General features: G+C 46.8%; 1 protein-coding gene across 1 annotated transcript in view; it reads right to left on the bottom strand.

The window, feature by feature from the left end:
- Positions 1–652: 652 nt before the first annotated feature.
- LOC119381589 (cholecystokinin receptor type A) overlaps positions 653–20011 on the bottom strand; it is a 158355-nt gene continuing 138996 nt past the window's right edge. The window contains exons 3-4 of the mRNA XM_049412836.1: positions 6145–6318; positions 653–1257 (exon numbers count right to left, since the gene is read on the bottom strand). Of these exons, the coding sequence (XP_049268793.1) occupies positions 653–1257; positions 6145–6318 (779 nt within the window). The remainder of the gene's footprint in view (positions 1258–6144; positions 6319–20011) is intronic.

The raw sequence follows: 20011 nt of genomic DNA, 5'->3' as shown, positions 1-20011 counted from the left end.
GCGCCCTCTTTTCCAACAGAGGCCGGTTCTCACCCTCGTCGGTGGGCGGAGCGCCTGCCTGTTGACGTCGCGTATTTGCATCTCCGCGTCGCAAAAGACATAGCATCCTCATTGGCCGATAGCCGACATAAATCGAGAGCGGCGTTCAGATCAGATGCGATTCTTGCCACGGGGTGCCGCCACTTGTCGGCGCCGCACTCCTCAGTCTGCTAACTTTACACGGTAGCCACACTCGCGCAGGCGAATCGCAGCGGGAGAGCGATCGCGTTTCACGACGCGCACTGACGTAACTTTTTCCCCCGTGCCATCCCTCCCTCTGTAGCTTCCAGTGCGCTCGTCGGGACGAGAAAAGAGAGAAAGCGCTGAGAGCGTGCGCCAAACCCCCGTAACTCCGCTTCTTCTTGACGGATTCGAGAAATTTTTGCGGCAATCAATTCGGGAGGCAGTAAACTCCGATAATGAGGTCATTAGATCATTACTTGGACAAGTGGTGCATGACCCCTTTAAAGCGTGTGACATATCCCTGTAACTCCGCTCTTACTTGACGCATTCTAAAAATTTTTGCGGTAGTAGATTCGTCACCAATAAACTTCTTTAAGTTAGTGAAGCCATTCGGTGATTACTAGGAAAAGTTTTGCAGGGCCCCTTTCATTTACGTATAAGATTTGCTCTCGAAGAACGGACCCGTACCTTTCTTGTGCGCGTCCTGGTAAACGAGCGCGGTGCCGGACACGTAGGTGGAGCCTCGCACCGAGCCCTGTTGAGCGAAGCAGGACCCCTCGGAACCGCAGCAAGGTCGTCCTCCTCGGCGGCATCCGACTGCGGCCAGGAACCCTTGACGGAACTTCTGGTGCATGAAGCAGTAGGTGATGGGGTTCGAGCACGACGAGGCATAGGCCAGCAGGTGCACCACGCTGACGCCCGCCGAACCGAGCCAGTCGTAGACGGCGTCCGGGTCGTACAGGGACCAAGTGTGTACCACGTATAGCGGCGTCCAGCAAACGAAGAACTCGACCACGACCACGAACAGCATGCGGATGACACGAACCACGGATGCCTGCGTCTTTTCGGGGTTGCAGCCGCGCACCAGCAGCGTCTGACAGCGGACGCCATTTGATGAGCGACCGAGTGCCTCTTTCTTTGTCGACGTCGTGGTCCCCGCGGAAGTCGTTTCCTCTCGTGCTGTAGGACTCCCCGCGCCGCTGCAGGAACTGTTCGTATTTTCGTTCCCGCGTGAGGCCGACTTCATCGGGATGCCTGAGAGCGAGAGAGAGAAAGAGAGAAAACAAGAGCTGAAAGGCAGATAGGTTAAACGGCAGCTGCGGTCAACTGGCACAGCGTCCACCTGCGATGCAAACAGTACAGGATTCGATTCCCAGTGTGGCTGAGCACCCACTGTTTTCATAACGGTTGAGAGAGGCACCCTACCAGGCGACTGTTGGTGTGAGTACCCATATCAAGCAAGGGGAGTCTCCTTTCTGCTCCTTTGAATCTTCCACTCCCCCTTTCCCATACTGTTCATGTCATATGGCATGAGATTCGACCATGTGACTAACGCATTTCTGGGGCGATCGCTCTGCTGTCCGAGCCAATTTGGAGGCTGGGAGATCGCAGCGCGAAGGCGAATCACGGACAACTCGAAGCAATATTAGCGACAACTATTTTCTTTTAACCAACTGCGCTGAAACAACGGCCACCGACAATCGCTGTCATGAGCACGTCAAACCTCACAACATGCTTGTGCATCTCCTAAGTTTACCACTCCAAGTTTGTTGACTGACTTACTGGCCTGCCAGTTCTGTATTACTCCGAGTCAGTCCGAGGCATGCAGAGTTGGCGTGTTGTTGTGTGGTTCAGTGTACGAACTCTGCGCAGCGCAGAGAGATTCCCACGTTGCCGCGCTGCTGTCGGAACACGTGTCGGCGCCGCAAAGAGGAGACGCGGAAGGCCCCGCTCTGGGAAAGAAAGGCGACTCTGTGGTGACGCCGTCAAAGCGCAGGGCCGCCAAAGCCGCCTCCTTGCTTGTAACAAAAGGGAGGAGATAAGAGCTGAACGGGAAGACCGTCGCGCCGATGGGACGACGCGACACACGGCCGCCTGGTTTCAGTTATTGTTTGGCATCCGCATGCACCCCTTTGAGCGTTTACCCGTGCTGCCGTTCGGAGAACCTGCCGCTAACAAGGAACACGTGTCGGCGCCGCAAAAGGAAAACGCGAGGAATTGGTTTTGTGACCGCTAGGACGGATGCGGCAGAGGGATGTTTTGTGTGCAATCGCCGTCTGGTCGTAATACGGCACTCGGAGCGTTCAGGTGAACCGTCCCCCAACTGCACGTAATGACCGAGTGTCATTAGACTGGCGAGCAACGCACTATCGCGTACACATTTCGCCAGTGGCCAGGGCCTGGGAAATTTCTGGCTGCTTGTGTGGCGGCTTCTTGAAAGAGACGTTGGTACGCGGGCCGGTTGAGCCCGAGCCGAGCTTTCGGCGCTGGCGGACGTCAGGGGCATGCTCAGGCTAAAACGTAGGGGAGAGTGAGATGACACGTGTTGCGCAGTAAACCTATCCCCTCGCGTGTTGTAGATTGTGTCGTACGATAGACCAATGCCGTGTCTGTCATGAAAGTGTTTGTGTCATTGGTTGTGGTGATGCCGACCCCCAAGTGTGGTTGGTTTGTTGAGGGACTCTTTGTCTAACTGAATGCTGAAAAGAGGCTGTTTTGGATGTGAGAAGAGAGCGGAGGTTCGGGCTTGGACCCGGGCAGACACCTGAGCGTGGCAATAAAGCGTCTCTTCACTGGACAACGGCTCTTCCTTCGCGCTGCCACCGTGCACTCAAGTAATCTAGGGGCGCCGATTCGAACCTCAAACACCTTCCCTCCTTAGCTAGCGTTGAAGCTAGCGTAGGATAGTAGGGAAAGGAAATTAACTCTCCGCTACTGCAATTTAATACGCTGATATCGTGTACATTTTGTACTGCCTCTTCGTCCTTGGCAGGACTCTCTTGCTACCGTGTTCGCTGCTACGTGTGCGTTTACTCAACGCACACTCGTGTGAAGCGATCTATTAAGCCTACCGCTTTGCAAATAAGGGCGCCTCGACGGCCAGTGTGATTTCTTTTGCTCGATTTTATTTTCTTCTTCTGCGCTCTCACCGACGGACTGGTGCGGGGGATAACGTGCGCAGAGCACAGTACGCACCAACGCGCAGTATCGAATGCAGTGAAAATAGAATACACATACTACCAGAATAGTTGCTAGCTGGACTATTTGGTTCATTGCAACTCATCTAACTATGCGAAAAAGAGGAAAGGAAGACGACAGAGGCATAGTGTAAAGTGCGCCGCTTCCAACTGTTTATTCAGCTGACGATGTGCACAGGGTCAACCACATCTAAAGTGGACACCTCATTACTAGTCCAGCCGCTAAATCTAGAACGTTTATTGTACTACACGAGGGAAATATCCGTTATATGACGTCTAATCAGGGTGTCGCTAAACATAATGCGAATTTTCCAAAATATGTAATAAACGTCAGCTTCTATAAGGCCCTGAATACTAATGAGGGGTTCACCTTAGATGTGGACGACCCTGTACACATACGAAGCTCCAGCGCGTAAGGAAAAGAATGAATAGCATCAATCATCTTAAAATGCACAAAGTGACGTCGACCATATTCCTAAGCACCAACATTTTAAAAGCCTGAGGTCATCCTTGTTCTATCCAAGCGATGGCATGCTGACAGATCCCTCTCCCGCACTAACAATCTCTGCCGCCTCGATTATCTCCTTGACGCATTGGTCTTTGCGGCGAAAAAAAATGCCACTTTTTTGTTCAACTCAGGCTTGGAAGGCTTAGCACGGGGACGCGCAGACTTATCCGCTCACTTACCAAAGCGTATAGCTAAGGTGGCCCTGGTTACCGTCACTGTCGTCGTCCTTTCCACTTTTTCGTGCTGTTACATGAGTCACATACCATCCATGCTCAGGGCTCTCGATCCCAAAGACCGGCGGTCGCATTTTAGATGGAAGCGAAATGCTAGAAGCCCGTACGCTTAGATGCCCGTATATGCTTAGATGCCCATACGGGCTAGAAGTCCGTATGCTACGTTAAAGAACTCCGGGTGGTCGGAATAGAATCGTTGAAGCCTGATAAGCATATAGGGGTTTGTTGTGCCTCATAAGCATATTGTGGTTTTGGCACGCAAACTCTAGAAATTTTTATCAATCGCAACACAGCGACGGCGGTGCTTCGGTTTTTTGCAAACTCAGCAGGAGTGAATTTTATCGCAATGTCTCAAGCTTCTCATTGAAAAGATTCGCAATTGCAATGACCCCTTTCCTCATTCGCTGTCGCTTCAGCGCTAAGCAATCTTTCGTAACGTACACCATACTGGGATGCGCACTGGAATAATTTGGGATCGGTGGGTCCTTGCTTTGAACTGCTGAATATAGCGTGCTCACAGGCTGGAAGAAAAATTAAAAACGAGAAAGAAAAAAAAATGGAAGAAAGAAGAAAAAAGGAAAAGACGGGGACATATGCGAGACGGCATTGCTCGTGACAGGCCAGGCATCTCAAACATCGCATGAATATTGCAGGCAATGATCGAGCACACAGGGAGATAAGAACGGAGGTGGATATGACGAAATAATCCTAGCAAGAAAAAAAATCCTGATGGTGGATAAAAAAACGAACAAAAACAAACACACACAACCACCCTGCTTCAGTAACCACGCTGTTTGTTTCTCTCTAATGGCTTTCCTAAGTTTTCATAGGCATTACATAAGCAGGATCCATGTCTTCGGGACATTCAAGGCAAAGCACCCGATTGGCAAACATTTCCCGAAGGATAGAATCGGCTACGAATAAGTAGGGAAGAGAAAAAGACAGTGTTCCGTGTGTATACGAACGAGGACGTCGCCGCCTGCCACGCCTACCTCACTTGCCCGACATCGATGTTCTCGCAACAACGAGGATAGCGTGACCCTATAATCGCGAAAGTTGCTCCTATGGTATACAGAACCCTTAATCTACGAGATGAAGGCAGGCGGTAGTGATGTTGGACGCACTAATGGCAAACAGCTGTTACGAACGAAAGCCCTGCCGTATTCGAGGCCCCAGGACCGATGTTCCTGTTCATAAATTTTCCTGTATACGTAGTGCGTACAAGAGTGCTTCGAAGCGGTCGTCGTTCAGTCTCCCACCACTCAATCGTAGCGAATGTTACAATATAAGGGTGTCTATAGGCAAATCGTAATGGAGGTCGTTCAGGCTTTTCGAATGTGCGCTCTTGTAACTCAGGAGGGGTGCAGAGCGGTACGGAACAGTGAACTGGTGACGCGGAAGACAAGCGCTTCTCTTCGTCTTCCCTTCACATTAGTTCCTTTTTCAAGGTATACCACTTCTCTGGTGATCCCCTGCCATATAATATTTGTTGGCGTATCAGGTGTCAAAACCTCAATATAATTATGGGAGACGCCGTAGTGAGGGCGCCGGAAATTTCGACCATCTGTGGCTTTTTAACGTGCACCTAAATCTAAGCACACGGGCCTCTAGCGTTTTGTCTCCATCGAAATGCGGCCGCCGCGGCTGGGATTCCTTGCACGCAGTTCCTTGCCACGCCGGCGGTATTACGACGGGGGCGAAATACAATAATACCCGTGCACTTATATTGACGTGCACTTATATTTAAGTGCACGTCAAGGAATCCCAGGAGGTGAAAATGAATCCGTGAGCCCTCCGCTACGGCTTGCCTTATCATCATATCGAGGTTTATGGCACGCAAAAACCCGACAAATTATGAATTATTATTATTATTATTCCTCAAGCATAGAATTCCGACGGGCCCAAGCTGCAACCCTCCCTTCGCTCGCTCACTCTCCCGATAAAGAAGCACGGGCCTCGCTAATAAGCTCCCAGTGGCCGAATCAACCAATCCCTTTGATCTTAAAGTGCAATTTGCGATTGACCGGTCAGCTTCGCTGGTGATATGTTCAGCACTGGCTGCATGCAATGCTCTCTTAATTAAACAGTTGAAGCTTAATTAAGAGCTTTCTGTGAATGCGGGGCCCACGTGACGCGCCGAAAGCGCGGAGATGTTGTTCAAAATGTGTCCCAATTGCACTTGACTCAATTAAAGATGACCCACCTAGAGCGACGGACCGGTTTTCCAGGCGTATGCCGACGCACAGCGTGCGAACGATGATGGCGTACACAACGATCATGATGAGCAGAGGCAGTACAAGCAGCACCGAGTCCAAGTAGAGGTTGAAACCTTTCTCGGCTTCGTCGCTGGGCCACAGCTCGCGGCACTTCTGATGTCCTGCGAAGTGGGCACAGTGCACATAACTACGTGGCATAACAACGTGACAATTTCAGGTATGGTTTATTATTTGCTCAAGAACGAACAAAAGCGACAATGGACAAAAGAAAACGCAAGCTGCCTCGGCATTTAGTTAATATTGCTATAGTCGATATCTCAACATAATTATAAGATGGACGTGCGTGAAATAGGAAGGGAGAAGCCCGACAAAGGCGACGAGAACTACAGAACGTCCGCTATATCTTCTTTAAGGAAAGTTAGAAACATAAAAATTCAAGACGGAGGAAATGAACGTGAATAAGAAATAAAGAACGACGTGGGAGGTCACAAAGACAGTGTTTTGAAAAGAAAACCTGGTTGAGCGCAGTTAGAGAGCGAGAAGGCTCTTGCTGAATGTTGCTCAGCAGCGCAAGGAGACAGCGGATGAATGATGGGCACTGTAAGAGCAAGGTGACAACTTTTTTCGCTGTTGCATCTGCGTGAAGCGTGCTGAGGGCTCGGCAAATGTCCTTGCAGGTGCAAGCGGTCTGCTACACTGAGTACCCGTTACATAACTGGAGTAAAAGGGCCTTGGGTGACCGGTCTACGTTTGGCTAGATATTGTAGTAGGGGGCACTTCCTTAGTGACACGTGCATCTCTCCACAATGTGATCCACGCGTGCTTGTCTCTTTGTGATTAACTTCGTCAGGCTACGTATAGAGCTTAGAGATTGATGTCCTTATTAGTCACTGCGGTACGAGATAACATTTCGGCAGGGGTTCGTAGACACTCGTGAACCGATAGACAGTGGAGTAAAAAGTGCGCGGCAAATGGATGCATCAGATCAGACAGGGGCTAATGTTCCATTAAGGGTTCTTGTCCAGAAATATCCGCTAGTCGTAGCGGTGGCAAAATGCGGACATGGATATACACACGTCAACAAGATTATTTATTACAAGTGTTCGTGTATGGACGTTCTAGCTCTAGTGTCATGCTTTCTCGGTTCATCCACGTTTAATCACCCCAAGTCTTCGTATAAATTGTTCGTAGTTTAATGCTGTTTCACGCACATGTGAAGCGTGCTTCTGTCTCACTGTACCTATTTATTTGAGAAGCTGCGGAATGGAACGAAATCCCGCTCACGCAAAACATTGTCCTCTTGCACTACTAAGCCCACTGCGTGTCCTCCAAGCCCATACTAATTAGCGTCGCCTTCGAGCGTCACTAAGCGAATACCTCACTTTGTCGAGGCGTTAGAGTAGCGTGACAAAGCCGCAGCGACGAATGGCCTAACGTGGGGCTCTCAACACGCCCGAAAACGTGCAGGCACTCGCTAGGAGGGTTCCCACGCCTTCTTTTTAGAAACCAAAGTTAGGTGCATGAGGCTTGAAAGGGATTACGAAAGTTCGCGAAAACATTAAACCTGGTTGCTACCAGCGTGAGATGTAAACCTAGTACTGCAGCAGAGTCAGCAGGTACTATGATTGCAATGGGGCACGAGGAGAGACATATGTGCTGTCAGCGACGAGGTGAAATACCTCTGCGCTTCCCGGGATCTTCTTGTGCAACAGGCCGTGTCATGCCTGTCAGTCTTGTTCTCCAGCAAAGCAGCATGACCGAAATAAGGCTCCAAGTTACTCAGCCATTTATCTTAGAGGACGGGCTGTCACCAGAACGGTGCTGTCCGGGAAAGTCCGATAAGCGCCCTTGAAGGAGCGATTTAACATTCCGAATGAGTATGTTACGGTTACCTGACCAATATTTTGCGCCGAAAAAGAAAACGGCCTTTCTTTGTTTTTAATTTACGCTTTCAGGGGCAATCTCCGCTGTAGAGAACACCACCGGTGAAATTGGCCGAATTTAATTGCTCCCCAATATTTGCCAAAGGCCGCTTTTTCGAAATCTTAAAGCGGCAATGAGCTCTTCTTACGAAGATCTTCAATTCTCGCATGTGACCCGACTGCCTGTCTCCACTAATTAAAAAGTTAATCTAATGCCTTTAATTATTGCCGTAATTGATTTCCCTGAGAAACTTCAGATGTCTGCCGCTGCAGAAAAAAGCAATTACGAGGGCAGCAAGCAAGTTTTTCATTTCCTTATTTATGTGGGTATTGGGACACATATCTTGAAACGCCCTTTAATGATATCGGTGTAAAAGAGGACGTTATAGATGTGCGAGTTCTAACTTTTCACCCTGTCTCCATTTTGATGACTGAACGTGCTCCTGTTGTGAGTACATCGTGTAAACGGTCTCCCTTGGCCGTGTTTCACGACATGTAACACTATATGCGGAGGGTGATAGCAGTTCTCGCACTTTGTCACGAAGCTCTACAACGGCTGCCGCAGGCTGTAACAGCTGGTGTTATTTTTTTCACAGTGCAAGCTACTGGTTCGAGCCCCCCCCCCCTCCCCCCCCGGCATCAGGATGCCATTCTTTGCTTCTCGATTCTGCTTGAGTGCGCACTGTACTGCGAAGCAAGTTCTCTATTGAGAGTGTTATTTCAAGTAGTCGGCAAGTAGTAAACGCATTTCCTTTACATTAAGTGCCTATAGTGCCGCAAAATAGCTTGAATGGTTATGAGCAGAAAAGACGGCACAAAAGAAGGAACACAACCTGCTGTGTGGACTGTGTACCTTCTTTCGTCGGGTCTCCTAGCGCTGTTTTCTGCATATATTCAAAAACCAACATATACAAATGCGTACCCTTTTGCAGCTTAAATGGGTGCTATAAATATTGTTGTGCTTTATCGTAGGACTGCAAGTTCATGCGCGTCATCTCGATCAGTTCATCTTGCTGCGTTGTTCGTAGAGTCTTGATATTACTCATCAATAAATTGTTACGGACAACAGCATGATGATATCGACTGCTGACTCGTAGGTCGCGGGATCGAATCCCGGCCTCCGCGACCGCATTTTCAATGGAGGCGAAAATGCTTCAGGCCCGTGTACATAGATTTAGGTGCACGTTTATTTATTATTATTTATTATTATTATTATTATTATTATTATTATTATTATTATTATTATTATTATTATTATTATTATTATTATTATTATTATTATTATTATTATTATTATTATTATTATAACAACATGATGATGTTAAAAGTGAACTGCATATTGTAACATTGAACATTTTCAGAATTTTTAACCATGCGAAATCAGTTTGGAGATATTTTGTATGTTTACTAAGAATACTTTTCACAGGCACAAAACAGAGTAAGTCATAGAATAAGAATATGTTAGCGTTGTTTCGATGAGGTCTTTGTCACGTGAAAAAGCGGTCACTGATGGCGTACCTCTGCGCGTGCGTTTCTGCAGTGCCTGTTTACCGCATTGCTGTGAACGTCTTTCGACGCCCCAAACTATACTACACGCAAATATTCGGCGAGACTGGCCTTTTGTGCATGGCATAACTGACTTTCCCGGCTGCTGTATGGCTTGCCGAAAGCGCGAGATTATATGGGCGGCTTGAACAGGTGTCGCTGTAACTGAATATTACTGGGTACTACTATGCGAAAAGATGTGTGCGTAGCTTACGAGAGCGCATCTAGAGAATGTGCGGTCTCGTTTAGCATGGGTCGGGGCCAGGCGGCGTGTGGTTTTCTACGCACTGGTGAAATTGCGAAAATTCCGAAGCTCGGTAGATTCGGATTTTCACTAACTTCAACTTTCGTCAAAAAGCAGAGAAAAGCGTAAGCAGCGTGCACTACTGGGCTGGGGCGTAGGCTTACCATTTTAGCCGAACAAGGGGTGTGGGGCTGTGTATGGGAAGTCGAGTTAGCGTTATATTGAAGCATGCTCACAAAGTGAGTTATTAGGGAGTGTTCGGGTCTCGCGCATGCGCAATGGCCTCGACGCTATTTCTTTGGGGCCCCAAAACGAATGGGGCCCCAAAGAAATAGCGTCGAGGCCAATGCGCATGCGCGGACCCGAACAGCGTTTGGGTTTTGTGTTGGGGACACTATTTCTCGAATTTAGTGGGAGCCCCAAAGTCTGCTCCAAAAGCTTTGCGTCAAACGAAGATGACGGCAACCACTGAAGGGACGGTTCTTGGTCAAAACTAGAGTGACCTAGAACAGAGGGAGTGTCCGAAGCGCCGCAGACCCTATTGGAAAACTCTTGGTTCCTGCTTGACCCAAAGCGAGCACACGCGAAGGGCTTTGGGGCCTCTTTTCGAAAACTCCCTATTGATGTGATTACAATTATGGTGAGGTTCATTCCAGCTGTGTTCAACAAGTATAGAATAAATTCAGCCGTTGATTGGGAATGTAAAGGTTTTCGGACGGTGTGGGGGATTCGCCTTCCCCGTGAAACAGTATACATGGTGTCTGGCCGTTGATGGGGATAATCTCGGCCTTTAGCCGTTGATGCGCAGTGATCTCAACCATTTAATTGAACTGACGACCTTCCTACTAGGGCAGTCTATGACATCCATTTGTCATTTTGTCATGCTGTAACCCATACATCACACAAACCGGGCTCTGCATCAATGACCAGCTACGGGAGCAAGAGAATTGTTTAAAGATTTTTGTCGGCTTTGAATCGATTCTTCATTGTTGCTACCTTCCAAGTTTGCTGGACGCGGCCATCTTATGAAGGTACGCTGCGCAACACACAAGTGAAACATACTACGCCTACAGATCGCAAGAAAAGAACAATCCCGATAAAGTCAGTGTTTGTAAAGATAATACTTCCATAAGTTTATGGTAATACAATAATACCTAAGGTTTAACGTCACAGAACAACAATATGTTTATGAGGGACGCCGTAGTGCTGGGCTCCGGAAATTTCGATCACCTGGAGTTCTTTAACGTGCACCTAAATCTAACTACACGGGCCTCAAACATTTCCGTCTCCACCGAAAATGCAGCCGCCGCGGTCGGGATTCGATCTCGCGACCTTCGGGTCAGCAGTCGAGCGCCGTAACCACTTGACCACCGTGGCGGGGCGTTCCATAAGTTCATGAGATGAAGGGGTGAATTGAATTCCCGGCTGTACGCGCGGGCCGATAAGCTTTGACCAGTGACAAGAAGCATCTTGCAATGACGTGACGATGCCCGGTTCAAATGTTAGCATGCGTCCATAGCTCCTTTCATGATCACCAATGCCGCTTATGATTCGTAAGCATGAGACTATAGTTTTCATGCCGACGGGGAAGTTTAAACAGCACCCATCCCAGGGTGAAATGGCATCCACCATGCTACAGCGAATGCGCGTACCCAAACGCATATGCGAGAAGGTAATCGATTCCTCACGAAAGTCAAGTTCCAAGTTGACAGGTCATGTGGCAAGTCTTCAATATATGTAACGAATATCGGTACATCCGAGAAAAACTGTGTGTGTCTCCAAAGATTCCTTGCACGAACCGCGCATACCAGCCTCGTCTCGAAGTTTGTCGTGGTCTGGTCGCTGGGTGCACAGCGCCGTGTTTCTTGGCCAGTTTTCCAACATATGATCCGGCTCGGCGTAGTCGTCCGTGCTTCGTTATCTGAGGCTTACAGGCGCCTGCAACGTTTACGCTGGAACGTAATCGTGCACATTGTTCGGTAAAGGAACCCCCCCTCCCCTGTCTCTCTCTCTCTCGCTCTCTCTTGTCACGTCGTATTATAAAAGCACCTCTAGACGTCTCAAGAGAGAATGCGAAAGAAAGGAAATAGTTTCACAGGGGCTTACAAAATGTAGCTTCATCTCATTAGCTTAGCTCCTTGCAAGGCTTACTCGAAGTATTTATTTTTTTAGAGATGCTATTTATTCTCCCTCGTTAACAGACAGACGTGAGCAGTGTAGTTATGCTGGTATAAGCCACATCGTTGGAAAAAAAGAGAGAAGCAATACACTTTACATAACATTTAAAGATACCGTCCATAACCGCGTCGATTCTCTCGATAAAGATATGATCTCTATAGCGCAATACATATTTAAACATGCAACCGTAAAGCGAGACACATTAAACACGTTATTTTATCTCGGATGCACCTGCCTAATGTTTTAGCCTCTCTCTGTGCTGAAATCCACTATTTATTACAGCAGAACTATTATAGTCGAGGTTGGCCGTGTGTAGTAGATGGAAAATTATCATCATCATGAACCGACACGCAACATCTTCGTCCCCTTTCATTTAATTTCATTTCATTTATTAGTACCCTCAAGGCCAAAGGCATTAGAGGGGAGTGAGTAAAAATAAAACAAGTAAAAGAAAAAAAAAATGCAGCAAGCAGTAAGGAAAATACAAGTTCTTCGGCTCCTATTTATACAGTGCTAGCTAATGTTGTTTTAAATAGTTGATGGTCTTCAATGGCGGCGATGCTTCCGGGAAGGCGGTTCCAATCCTGTGATGTGCGTGGAATAAAACTATGATAACAGTGATCATTATGACAGGAAATGATACCAACTTTGTGGGAGTGATCAATGCGAACGGAGTGGTAGGATGGTTTAGCGATTAGTTCATTATGCAGTTGGCTGTTATGGAAGTAAATTTTGTGGAAAAGGCAAAGACGAGAAAAATAACGGCGTGAAGCAAGTGACGGTAGACTGAGAGTTGGTTTCATGGAGGGGATACTAGCAGTTCGGTTGTAGTTGTGGAGAATGAATAGGGTAGAGTTATTTTGAACAAGTTCGAGTGAATCGATTAGCTTGGCAGTACTCGGGTCCCATACAGCAGAAGCGTACTCAAGTTTGGAGCGGATTAAGGTTTTGTAAAGAAGCAGTTTTAGTGATGCGGGTGCAGAAGAGAAATTACGTTGTAGATATCCGAGTGTTCGGTTAGCGTTGTTAACTATGTGGTTAATATGAGGAGACCAAGTTAAATCTGATGTTATGTGTACTCCAAGGTAGCGGTAAGATGTTACTGACTCAAGGATGGTGTTGTTAAGCTGGTACGCTGGTGGATTAGACGCAGTGCGGGATACACGTAAGACTTTGCATTTATTGTTGTTTAATGTTATTAGCCAGTCGTTACACCAGTCAGGAATAGCGTTAAGATCAGTTTGCAATGTGGTTACGTCCTGGGCGTTAGTAATTTCACGGACAACAACACAGTCATCAGCAAACAAATAAATGTTAGAAGTTACGCACTGAGGTAAGTCGTTGATGTAGATTAAGAAAAGAAGGGGTCCTAAGACCGACCCTTGAGGCACTTCAGAATCGACTGAGCTATTGGGTCAAGTATGATCGTTATAAGTTAGAGGAAGTATTCTTCATTGCCTCCCGCTTGTGCCTCGCTACCAGAAGACGTGCGCCGATTTGTCCGGCGAGGGAAGCAATAACTTGATGGGCAACAGAACGAGTACAGAGAGAGAGAGAAAGAGAACGAAATAGAAAGAAAGAGAAAGACAGAATTTTTTTGGCGCAAAAATCTTTTTTTTTTTTGCCCAAAGCACGTTGGTGGGCTAGTTGGTTTGCATTTTGCAGACCACCCATTGGGCATTTAAACACCGATGGACGTCCACTGGATAACCACTTCTGGATGTCTTGGCCGTCCAGTGGTCATCCGCGAATCGCCGATAGGCGTACAGCGGACATCCGCTGGACTGTAAGGCGCATACTAATTGGCAATCGAGCAGGTGTCCTGCGGCTGTCCATGGCGGATATGCGGACGTTCAACGGACGCCGGAGCTCTTTTATTGTATTTATGTTTTCATTGACACGGAGGGGCAAAAATGCGCGTGGCAACCGCAGATCAACCGTAGTCGCCTCGTCGCTTGCAACGATCGAGTAGGATTTGTGGCTTCAAAATATGTGTAATTTGTTTTAAAGGGCGTGGCCGCCTCGGCGTGACTTTGCACGCCATATCGTTAAATATTTAAGACGATAGTCTTTCTTGGGGAACTTCAACGCAGATATATTGGCGTCTGTCTGTCTGTCACCCGATACAGCCACCCGGCCAAAGTTTACCTACTTTCTGAATGCCCCGCCATCTTGAACTAGTAGCGGGGTTCATACTTGTGAACATTGTCGATCAAACAGCAAATATTACGCATATCTGAGGCGCAAGTAATACGTAAGTAATAGATGGTGTGTTGCTTTAGTAGAATAATCATAGATACGTAATTCTAAAGACCGCAGTGTTTCTGAGGCTGCGCTGAAAATGCTAGTGTTTTTTGTGCTGTGCTGAAAATGCGACGCTGAGCCAGATGCGGCGATTCAACATAGAGGAGGAGGAGGACTCACGTAGTACGGCCGACAGAAGATATAGTCTTTCGACGACATTTGCAGCGAAGCACGCACACACGCGGCCATTTTTTTATAGAAGAAAGGACATTTACTTAAAATTTATTTTCCTTAACACTTCCAGAATAAAATTATTAAGCGCTCCATGAGCTTGCATTATCACAATATATTACAGGGGAGGCAGATTCACCGCTTTTGTTTTCTTGCACCGCGCCAATAAAAATGATTTAAATCATAATGCAAATCCCGACATTGCTTCTAGCTTCGAAAAAACACCCGTGGTGGCCATACTGGCAGCGTGCGGGTTTTCTCGGTCGTGGCGCGCTTTCTGCGCTGTGAGAGATGACCGAGGAGTTTTTGAAAGTGATATATAGGCTTGGCTGCTGTAAATACTTGAAAAGCGTCGTGAATTATGTACATCACATTTTCTGTTGAAAAGTCGACCTATCGCACGCATGATGGCCCTCATAAACATATCTGATTCATTAGTACCGAAAACCAGAAGTTCGCAAATAAAGCCCGAAACGAGTTAGAATCGTACGGGACTGACAATATATCCTGCATGTTTTGTCCCGAGGACGTCCGCTGGAGAAAACCAAACGGATTTAAAATTTTAATCCGACACTGGTATCCATAGGATGTCCCCTGGACAACTGCTTAGGACGTGGACGTTCGGATTTTATTCGGTTGTACGAGGGAGTTTCAATGCCCATTGGGCAGTTGGTTTGCAGTTTTAAATGCGGAGCATTTCTTAGTCGCCCCTGCGCCGTAAACTAAATAGAGCACAGGCCATTACGCTAAGGCTCTTACAAACAAGAACCTATCCGAACCCGCTGTTAATTACCAAGATTTATCTGGAGTTCTCTACTCCTACAACATGCCAAACATGCCACGAAACCATAGATCTCACTTATATGCTCTGGCGTTGCTCCGCGTTACGCAGCGACAAGGAAAACACTGAAGAGCGGTGGGACGCAGCTCTGCGCAGTCCGACATTAGAAGGACAATTATGGGCAGTCCAACGGGCCCGCGAAGCGGCCGAAAGGCTAGGTCTTTCGGTCCCAACGTGGGAGCGGCCCGCTTCGGGCTAGGAAACTAGCACGACCTATTGGACCACAATAAAGTTCTTTCATCCATCCATCCATCCTGCGGCGTTGGCGCCGCCGTTCACAACCCCACTGCGCATGCTCGGCTCGTCTCGTGCCGGCAGCAAGCCTCTTCCCTCCCTACCTCCCTCCTCTCCCTTCCTATCCTCCTCCCTCCATCCCCCCTCGCCGTCCCTCCCTCCTCTCCATCGAACGCGGGCGGTGCGTATATAAGCGGCGGAGCGCGCGTTCGGAATTCAGTCAAGGGCGTCTTTACTTGGCTTTCGCTTGACTTGACGCTTTGCTTGACTCGAGTAGATGCGATGGAAGCAACAGTACCTTCAATCAGCGTCCCACCACTCGTTGAAGGCAACGTTACCCCACCCTCACTGTCGTCGGCGTCAACAACAGCAAGCAACGCAGAAGACAAGGCTGCGAAGAGACGAGCATGCGACGCTGAACGCAAGCGTTTGAAGCGAGCTGCGGACCCGGAACTTCGTGCACGCTGGAGCCGTTCAAGTCGTACTTGGTGTGCGCATCGTGTAACAATTAAGCATTCCCAAATCATACCCAATTACGCAACATTCACGCGATACCCCCACCACTCTGCGACGCATTTACTCGAGTTCCCCCCCGTGGGAAGATGCGGGCGACTTTTTTTTACCGATGCGAGATTCGAACTCGCGTACCTACGATCTGAATGCGAGTGTCCTAACCAGTCGGCTATCCAGGCACGCTGGCAGAGGAGACCATAGCCCTTGTATAATATAGTACAGCAAGGTGCTGGGAAAGGAAAGCGAGGGTGAGGAGGAGGTGTGAGGGTTACAAGGAGGAATATATATATATATATATATATATATATATATATATATATATATATATATATATATATATATAAATAGAGAGAGAGAAAGGGAAGAAAGCAAGGAAAAGACAAAAAGACATAGGGCGAGAGACCGACTACACAGAAAGAGAGATAGAGGAACAAAGACATAGAAAGAAAGAGAGAGAAGAAAGAGAGAAAGAGAAACAGATATAAAGCAACATACACAAGAAAAAAAGGCAGAAAAAAAAGAGAAAGCATAGCCATTTAGAGTACAGTATAGCAAGTATAGTTTGCTGTATGGCGCAGAAAAACTATCATCTTTATGAACCGGCGCGCGATCTCGTCGTTGTCTTTTTCACCTTCGTCCTCTTGTTCCTCTTCTCTTGTCCACCAACTCTGCTGCGACCCAGCCTTGCGCGGCTTTGGGCAAGCTGAGATTATTTATTTATTTATTTATTTATTTATTTATTTATTTATTTATTTATTTATTTATTTATTTATTTATTTATTTATTTATTTATTTATTTGGAGGCAGTTTTAAAAGGCCGTCTTCAACGTTTGATCGGTATCCTCTTTGAAATGGTTGTATGGAAGATTTTGCACCTATAAACAAAAACGGAAGCAGCGTTACTCGATGGTTCTGCTTTCTCGAGCCCGAGTGTATCGTTGGTTTATTTGGTTTAATGGCCCAAAGCTGCTCAGGCCATGAGAGACGCCGTAGTAGAAGGCTCCGAATTATTTCGACCACCTGTTGTTCTTTAAAGCGCACCGACATCGCGCACTACGTGGACCTCTAGCATTTGGCCTCCGTAGAGACGACAGCCCGAGAGCTTTCCTGCGGCATATAGCTAGATGAAAGAAACGAAATACTTCTAGAGGAACGCAGCGCCACATAAATGGAATGCAGCCTTATCGGTAAGACTCACGGAGCACCTTTCGAAGGCTATCAAGGCTTAAAATTTCTTTTTCTCATTATTCGTAACCAGGTTAGTATGAACTTATTAGATTTCTTTGTAATTTCTCCAGATCCGCGCTTTAGACACAGACACATATTGCACATACAGCCCCCAGTCAAACGTAATGACACATTTAAATACACCTTCTTTCCAAGGGCAATTAAATATTGGAACGAACTACCAAATCCAGTCGTGATGTCTTCCTTCACCAGTACATTTACTGCAGCTTTAGAGTCACTTATTTTCTCTGTTACGAATGTGTCGTAGTATTTATTCTTTTTTATTTTTTTATTCTTGTGCTCACAATGTCGATGTATTTGTATATTTGTATTTTTTTTCTCAATGCGCACAATGTAAGTGTACATCTCTGTGTTTTATTTTCAATGCGCACAATGTAATGGTACATGCCTGTGTTCACTGTATGTCTTGATTCTGTAATGTACTTCTTGGCTATTTTTCTTTTGCTCGAAATGCAGCACAACATGGTATGTTCTCTTGTAAAATTGTATTTGTTCCCACTCCTGTAAAAAAAAAACCCTCTTGGGGTTGACAGTATTATTAAACAAAACAAACAAACAATCATCTGACAAGCCCTTGTTCTCCTCCTGAACTCGGGAGTGCAATTTAGACATATGAGAGGAACATTGCGCAAACCTCGCACCTCGAGGAGCTTTCAGAACTGGGCGGAGAAAGCGCATCGGCAACGCGACGTAATGTTGCTGCCAGTTTAGGACAGAAACTCGAGTAGAGTTTTGAAGAAAAAGGAAAATAACGAGAACTGTTCGATAGACTTGGGGCACTTGCGTAAGAAGCTTGTCTGTCGGATATAGGAGATCGACTGTTCCAAAAAAGGAAACAAAGAACGGGAGAATTTGAATTGAATTTGAATTTGAACTTATTATTGCCACGAGTACAGAATACACGTAAACAGTGAGTATGGCAGGATAAAAACTATTTATTGGTAACCTCGAAATAGAGAGTAAAAAGAAATTAATAATCAATAAATGAATAAAGTAAATAATTGAATAAATAAATAAATAAATGGAAAGTAAGTAAGAAGTACTAGACTGCGCACTAAAAGTGTTTGCTCCGTACATTATGGTCGAAAGAGAAACATCTATGAAGAAACAAACGAAGGAATGTTGGGATGATGCGGTGGTGAGGTATCGTGATGACAAAGACACGCGAAAAGTACTTTTACTGCACAGACAAAGACGAAAATTCTCTCTGTCCTGTATGCACTCTCCTTTCTATTCTTGTTTTTTTTTCCCGCGTGCGTATGTACATCAAAAGTACGAACAACACTAAAAGCACTTACTTAGTACAATGCGGTTGATGGAGGGGCAAGGGAAACAGTATTGAGAGGGCTGGAGTAGTACACCGCCTTTCGAGTCTTAGAAGAAATACATGGTGTTGAGAAGCACAAACTGTGAAACGTCGTTGGGCACTCTTGGCGGGCATGTCTAGTGTAGTTGTTGAAGCGCTGTCGACATCACCTCGTCGGTCGATGCCGCGAAGAGGGGCCCACTGACGACGAGGGCCACTCCAACAAGCAAATCGCGTGCGTCGTGCAATCTTCGAGACGAGAGCTTTCCAAACAGACTCTTTTCGTTTCGTTGGGCAATCGAATCGACAGTGGCACCTTTGCTGACGTGGAGTGTCAAGCCCGACGTCTTAAGTAAGGCACACAATCTCATCGACTTTTCGACGTTCCGGAGAATTCAGGAGGCCTCGCTAATGCCGTCTTCTTTGTTACCCATTTATGTGGCAAAAGTTCTGAGCTCTAAATTAGGTTTGCTGTGTCGTTCGTCTCTTGCTTAACGCGAGAGGCCTCTTGCGACGTGTCTGTTAACTGAGACAACACAAGCCTTTGATTATATGCGATTCGTGCGTTAGTGCTTAATGCTTTTTAAGCGTGGTTTGTGCGTACGCGTGCTTGATTTTTTGCCGCCCTACCAGAGACCGTGTTATGCGAAACAAGGTTTATACCTAAGCCTAGCATCAATGGTTATCAGTAAAATTTATGTCGCTCGCTCTCTCGCATGGTTCAACTTCCAGAAGGAAAAGCAATGAAATCTTGTGACTTTTCAAAATTATGTAATGGACAATGGAAAGCGACAGGGCGTAGCCAAATGTTTTTTTTTCGGGGAAGGTGGTTAAACCATACTCCATGTATGTTTGTACCTGCGTTTGCATGTACCCGCGTATATATACACATGCCAAATTGAGATCCATTTTTTGGAGGGTGGGGGGTGTTTTGAACTCCCCCAACCACTCTCCGGCTACGCCAGTGGAAAGTGAAATGCCTGCAACATGCGACATGTCGTTACCAGTCTGTCACGTCGTTACACAGGACTTCGCGATGTTTTAACTTTTTTTTTTAAATATCGATGCGAATACTTCGGGGAATTCAAAGCCTTCTATAGCTAGTCAGCTAACTACACAAAAAAAAACCCCAAAAAGCCAACTGTAGCATCTGTTGCCTTTGAATGGCCACTGTTCTCAGTGCGTCATCTCGAACTTTTTACCCAAACTGCGCATGGTCGAAGATGGGGCCGCAAAAGTATGGCTTCACCCTGAGGTCGTTCTGGAACCCATCTGTCTTGGCCTGGTCGATACACGAAGCGAAGGAACCCTCTCGGCTGCCACCGGCAAGATGGCGTCTCTAAATCGC

The sequence above is a fragment of the Rhipicephalus sanguineus genome, chromosome 2, assembly GCF_013339695.2.
Source record: "Rhipicephalus sanguineus isolate Rsan-2018 chromosome 2, BIME_Rsan_1.4, whole genome shotgun sequence".
NCBI lineage: Eukaryota > Metazoa > Arthropoda > Arachnida > Ixodida > Ixodidae > Rhipicephalus > Rhipicephalus sanguineus.
Note: the sequence above shows the minus strand (reverse complement) of the source record. Positions and strands in the feature narration are given on the sequence as shown.